This window comes from Oxyura jamaicensis, chromosome 18 (genome assembly GCF_011077185.1).
Source record: "Oxyura jamaicensis isolate SHBP4307 breed ruddy duck chromosome 18, BPBGC_Ojam_1.0, whole genome shotgun sequence".
In the NCBI taxonomy this organism is placed as follows: domain Eukaryota; kingdom Metazoa; phylum Chordata; class Aves; order Anseriformes; family Anatidae; genus Oxyura; species Oxyura jamaicensis.
This window is the reverse complement of record NC_048910.1, coordinates 292456-299117: the sequence shown is the minus strand read 5'-3', so window position 1 is coordinate 299117 and position 6662 is coordinate 292456. Positions and strand designations below refer to the sequence as shown.

General features: G+C 41.1%; 1 protein-coding gene across 2 annotated transcripts in view; it reads left to right on the top strand.

Moving 5' to 3' along the window:
* The window catches only part of LOC118175977 (myosin-1B-like), a 334501-nt gene that overhangs the window by 293573 nt on the left and 34266 nt on the right, over positions 1–6662 (top strand). The window contains exons 1-5 of one of the 2 annotated variants that reach the window (XM_035342658.1): positions 4549–4767; positions 4862–5005; positions 5380–5536; positions 6072–6099; positions 6205–6316. In XM_035342658.1, the coding sequence (XP_035198549.1) occupies positions 4564–4767; positions 4862–5005; positions 5380–5536; positions 6072–6099; positions 6205–6316 (645 nt within the window). In that variant the 5' untranslated portion in view covers positions 4549–4563. Of the gene's footprint in view, positions 1–4548; positions 4768–4861; positions 5006–5379; positions 5537–6071; positions 6100–6204; positions 6317–6662 lie in introns of those variants that run through there. The other variant, XM_035342657.1, reaches the window with a different exon arrangement.

Below are 6662 nucleotides of genomic sequence, written 5' to 3'. Positions count from 1 at the left end.
TTCTACCCCCGTAAGACATCCTCACTACAAGGAGATGGCAATGGTGATGACACTTGTCCAACACTGTGTGGTGCAACCAAAGATAGTTATAGTGTTTCTGGAATAATGTAGTTTATCATATATTATAGTACAGTTTCAGGAATAATATAACCAGCAGGACCAGGGAGGTGATTATCCCCTTGTATTCTGCTCTGGTGACATTGCACCTCGAGTCAGTTTTAGGTCCCTCACTACAAGAAGAACATCAAGGCCCTGGAGTATGCCTGCAAGCTTCAGATATTGTAAACCTACAGAATCACAGAATGGACGGGGTTGGAAGGGACCTCTGAAGATCACCTAGTCCAACCCCCTCACAAAGAGGATCACCTAGAGCACATTGCGCAGGATGGCATCCAGGCAGGTCTTGAATTTCTCCAGAAAAGGAGACTCCATAACCTCTCTGGACAACTTGTTCCAGTGCTCTGTCACCCACCCAGTAAAGGAGTGTCCGCTCATATTGAGCCAGAACCTCCTGTGCTTCAGTTTGTGCCTATTGCCTCTTGTCGTGTCAGTGGGCACAACTGGAAAGAGACCGGCCCCATCCTCTCGACATCCTTCCCTCAGGTATTTATATATATGTTACTGAGGTCTCCCCTTTGTGTCCTCTTCTCCAGGCTAATCAGGCCCAGTTCTCTCAGCCTGTCCTCACTTGTGCAACAGGTTCCCCAGTCCTCTAATCATCTTCATAGCCCTCCTCCGAACTTACTCCAGTACTTCTATGTCCCTCTGGTACTGGGGAGCCTTGAACTAGGCACAGTGCTCCAGGTGTGGCCTCACCAGGGCTGAGTAGAAGGGGAAGATTACCTCCCTTGACCTGTTGGCAACACTTCCAAATGCACCCCAGGATACCATTGGCCTTCTTGGCCACAAGGGCACATTGCTGACTCATGGTCAGCCTACAGTCCACCAGGACTGCCTGATCCCTCTCTTCAGAGTTGCTCTCCAGCAGGTCATTCCCAGCCTGTACTGGTGCTTGGGGTTATTCATCCCTAGGTGCAGGACCCTGTACTTGCCCTTGTTGAACTTCATGAGGTTCCTCTAGGCCCCACTCTCCAGCTTGTCAAGGTCCTTCTGAATGGTGCACAGCCCCCTGGGGTATCTGCGACTTCTCTGGGCTTTGTGTTGTCAGCAAACTTGCTGAGGGTGCACTCTGTTCCATTGTCCATGTCGTTGATGAATAAGTTGGCGAACATTGGACCCAGTACTGACCCGTGGGGGACACTGCTAGCTACAGGCTTCCAACTAGAGTTTGCACCACTAAGCACAACCCTCTGAATGGTCCTACAGGCCAGGACTGCAAATCTTTCTTGTGATCCATAAACTGGCAGTTGCCTTACCCAAGCTTTATACCTTAGACTTGTCAGCACCCTGTACAATGATATAAGCAAACATAATGAGAGAAAAAATCAGTCTCACTAAGTCTTCCTCCTTCTCTATCAGTATGTGCAGATAGACAGAGAGGATGGATGGGATCCATTAAAAACACAGGTTGTAAAGAAATAATTGTGCACAATTAGGGAGGGGGAAAAAAAAAAAAAAAAAAAATGTTCTTTTTAAAGCTCCTGAAGTCAAGAGACAAGGGTTGCCTTATATGGCATTATTACAGCTGTCTTTGGGTCCCTTAATCCTCTATCCTGGCAGAGAGGAGCATGAAAAAAAAAAAAAAAAAAAGAACCACAGGTCAGTGCAGCTGACTCCATAACTCCATACAACCTTGAATCAATCCTGTCTCTAAGTAATTAGGAGACAGATCACAGCTTCAACACATTTACAACTAAAGAGCAAATTATTATTGACCAAAAATAGAGCACTTGAATGCTGTGTGGGCAGAAGGTTACTTATAAAGAGCTACAACTGAAAGCAATCTTATTCTTTGTTACCTCGGCATCTCACGGTAAGTCCAATTTGTTTGATTCAACATCTAGGGCATGTTCTTCTCAATCCCCACTTCTAACGTTCTTGGTCATGTTTCCATGCAGTGCCAAAGTTAAATGACCCAACCCACTTCAATGTGGTAGCAGAAGTAGTAGAGCCATACTGGAGGGTCCTCTACAAATTTTGCTACCTTCAAGCCCTACGAAAGGGGAGAACTAACTCTGAAGGCAACTGAAATTGATTGGGTTAATAATGTAGCTCACCCTTTCCTGGATGCTATATATTTTTTCCAGCAGATCAAAGTAATGTGGGGATGAACGCAAGATTTTCTATGGGATTTGACTCTAGCTTAAGAGTCGTAAGGCTCTGTGTACAGTTCATCTACTGGGAAAGACTACGCAAAGAATGTGTACGTGTTTAATAGAGCATATGTTCAAGGCATATGTAGTGGGAGCTAACCAAGGCAATGAATTATTCTTGATTTAACTCTCTCTGTCCTTTCTTTAACCATTCCACAGAGATACTGAAAGCAGATTTCCTCCTGGGCTCTCTGAAGGTAAGGGCTTAACAAGTAATGTTGTTTTGCAGTTTGACCCTGAGCCATAAGTGTAGCTCACCTAGATAGTGGTAAGGGCAGGTGGCAAAGGACTATATTGCAGAATCCGGTTAACTGCAAAGGATATGTTTTAATCAGTAGGAGCACATTCATAGATCTTGGTAGGAAATACTCAAGTTATGGGGAAAGAAAAGTGACAGATATTCAAGCTTAGCCAAGAAGGCATGATACACAGAGATTGTAATGTCTTTTTGTCATGTAAACTGGTATTCTGGGACTTGTAGACAATTACAATTAATTCCCTACCATCTGTACAACTGCTCGAAATCTGAAACTGAGGGCTGTGCTCAGAGAGGATGCTCACAGTACAATTCAAGAAGGGCTCAAGTTTATCCTGCCTTTAGTTTCTTCTGGGGTAAGGTCTCAAACACTGTATGCTGATTTATGTAAATATAGCTTACCCATGAGGTCCTGAATACAGAACAAAGTTCAATATGATCTTGTCTCCTATCTGATAGACAGAACTGTCTATGAACACAGAGACACCTTCATAAAGAACTTAAATATGAACAATTCTCTTCTAAGTTTTCTAGGAAAGGTTAGTGACTGGAAGAGTTCACAAGAGTAACAAAAGGAACCATCCACACCTGTGGATACCTAATACCACAAAAGGTTCACTAAAATAGTTGAGGTGCTGAAAGGCATGGAAATTCAAACTCCATTCAGAGAATGCCTGTCTTTTCACAAAGGCATAAATCAAAGATGATTCAGTAATCCAACAGACTGTGCCACTCAAGAAAATTTTGAGCAACCTATCAGCATTTTCTGATGCTCTACTTAGCCTTTCCATAGCTACAGTGAGATAGTTTCTCTTTCTTTCATGTTGCTTCAATTGAGCTATTCAGAGGAATAATCACATAGGTTAAAAAATAGCTGGGGTTTATATACCCAGAATAATAATTTAAAAATATGTTAATGGTTCTAGATTTTGTGGGTTGAAGTTCCTGTGTGTTAAAGTCTCTTGAGAGATGCAGTCTCCCTAAGTCCTGCAAGGTACAGATTCTATTGCAGACAGGTTTTGCTGAGAGAGCACAGCATTTCTGCATCAATGTGTCCAAAATCAAAACATTGCAAATGCATTCTAACTGCTTTCATTATCTATTTGGCACTACATAAAAGTACTATGTTGATTACTTCAGTACCTTATTTTTATGCTAGCCTGTAGCTTGCAGGACTTTCTATTTATGTTAATTTCTGCCTACATTATTTCCACCTGTGTTGCTTCCAGATAGACTTGAATTATCCACATCAGTCCTTCCAACTGTAGCAACCAATAATATCTATTTGTATTAAAGAATTTTTACTAGATGTTGCTGAAAATGTAAAATAAATCTGAACACAAAACCTTTGTATGATTTTTTTCTACTAGAAGAATCCCTAACAGAATGTCTGGTATGTATTGGTACATACAAACCGTCTTTTAATGATTTGTAACTGATGTCACCCTACATAGTATAATCAAGCTAAAAGGTACTTTGACATTGATATTTTTTGAAAGGTAATATCAAGTACTAATCTATATATGTAACACTATTCTTTGAATTATTTCCTTTACTACATGTTATATTCCTTTATTTGCTAATTTTGTCACTGGTATGTAAAGATGTTTTATATTTCATAGGTATGATAAACAGGTTTGGCTCTAGATGGATGTTGATTGTTGCTCACAATTTGTTTCCGTACTTGATACAGAAATAAACTAGTTGAACTTTCCCTGTTTGTCATTAAAAGATAGAAAACAGAAGTGCATGAAGAATGCCTCCACTTAGAAATTACGTATGAGAACAAATCTTAACTCACTAATCTTACTCCTGCCTACAATAAATTTTCTTTACTAAGACTTCTTCAGTGAATACTTAAAATTGACATGGAAGTTAGGTGCCTGAGTCCTCTTCTTCATTTTAGTCCTCTTCTTCATTTTAGTCCTCTTCTTCATTTTAGTCATTATGATCAATTTCTGGATTGATCTGGATAAATTACAAATGCACAGGATATCTGAAACTCTTCTAAATTCCTCCAGAATAACTCCAGTCATGACATCAGATGCAGAGATGGCAATCTTTGGAGAAGCTGCTCCCTATTTACGGAAATCTGAGAAGGAGCGAATTGAAGACCAGAATCGCCCATTTGATGCTAAGGCAGCCTGTTTTGTAGTGGATGAAAAGCAAATGTATGTGAAAGGTTTCATACAGAGTAGAGAAGGTGGTAAAGTCACAGTTAAAACATATGACAATACAGTAAGTGCCATTAACTGTTACTCATCATAAATAACTCATCCAGTTCTAAAAGGCTAATATTTCTTCTCCTTTTTTTTCTCTCTGGTTTTGTCAGACTGTAACAGTAAAGGATGATGAAGTCTTTCCCATGAACCCGCCCAAATTTGATAAAATTGAGGACATGGCTATGATGACCCACCTCCATGAACCTGCTGTGCTGTATAACCTCAAAGAGCGTTATGCAGTCTGGATGATCTACGTAAGTACAAGCAGAAGATTTGTGCTTTTGAGGGGTTGAAGACACCTTTCAATCTCTCTGAAGATATTCCTGACTTTTCAACTCCTTTCTTCATTTCTGTTTCTTTTTTCTCTCTTGCATGTGTTCTCCTTTTGTACTCTATGTATCATTCCTCTTCTTCCTTCTTCCCTTTGTCTTTCCTTTTCATATCGTAAATTTCACCCATTCTGTGATAGGTCATTCCTCCAATTTCATTTCTTCCACTGCCCTGGTCTTCCCAGAGTTTTGTTGACCTCTGCCTTCTGAGTTCTCCTCAGCAGTCCTCCTTCAGGTATCTGGAAGGCCTGCTGTGCCAGACTGAGCAGAAGCCAACATGCCTGTTTTCTTCCTCACAGACCTACTCAGGTCTCTTCTGTGTCACTGTCAACCCCTACAAGTGGCTGCCGGTGTACAACCCCAAGGTGGTGGCTGGCTACCGAGGCAAAAAGCGCCAGGAGGCCCCTCCACACATCTTCTCCATCTCTGACAATGCCTATCAGTTCATGCTGACTGGTGAGTCATTTGGCAAAAACATAGGCTGGCTGCTTGGTCAAGGCACACTTAGCAGTTCAGGCATTTTGCATGCTTTTCTACTCAGGGCATGATGGAAATGGCTCCCATAGTCCTATGGCAAAATTCAATGGCATCTTAAGGAACCCTGTAGTGTTGGATAATAAAAGAAAGGCAGTGGCTAGCTATTTGGCATTGTGCCAAAGCAAGGAATTTGAAGAAACAATATGGAATGATCATAGCAGAGAATCTGACTTCAACTAAACAATACTCAATCCAAGATCTGTACATAACCAAAAGCAAATAATAACTGGGGAAGACTTATAAACAACCGCTGGTTAATGTTATAGCTTGGACAGCTCCATCTAGCTGGGAGTGCAAAAATACACATACATACAAATGCAGAGTTCACCTTACCTGGTTACAAAGTGATACAGGTTCAATATAATTATTTCCCTTGAAGTCAATTAGCTATGTCTGAGGAATAAAAGCCCTCCACATCTCATTTGAAGAGCTCTTTCTGTGGCTTTGTTTTCAGATCATGATAATCAGTCGATCCTTATCACGTGAGTATATTTTGATGTGTGACAACACTGACCAAAGTAAAAATGGTCATTTTTACATTTCCTCCATTTTTCCTATTTCCTACAACAATATCTTCATTCTAACAGTGGAGAATCTGGTGCAGGGAAGACTGTGAACACAAAGCGTGTCATCCAGTACTTTGCAACAATTGCAGTTACTGGTGAGAAGAAGAAAGACCATCAGCCTGGTAAAATGCAGGTATGTGATAGGCACCCTCTTTCAGTGTTTTGCTGAGAGTTTCTGCTCTGCAGACAAAATCAATACATATTTCTGCATTGCAGTACCATTAAAAGAAAGTGTAATGTGTCTGAGGTGACAGGCAGGATACACAGTCTGAACACACCTATGCTCTGTTACCCCTGCTAACCAACTTCCATCCCTCTTATAAATACTGGAAGTCCACCTAAAAAAATCAGAATCATAGAATGGCTTGGGTTGGAAGGGACACTGAAGATCATTTAGTTCCAATCCTCTTGCCATGGGCAGGGACACCTTCCACTACAACAGGTTACTCAAAGCCCCATCAAATCTGGCCTTAAACACT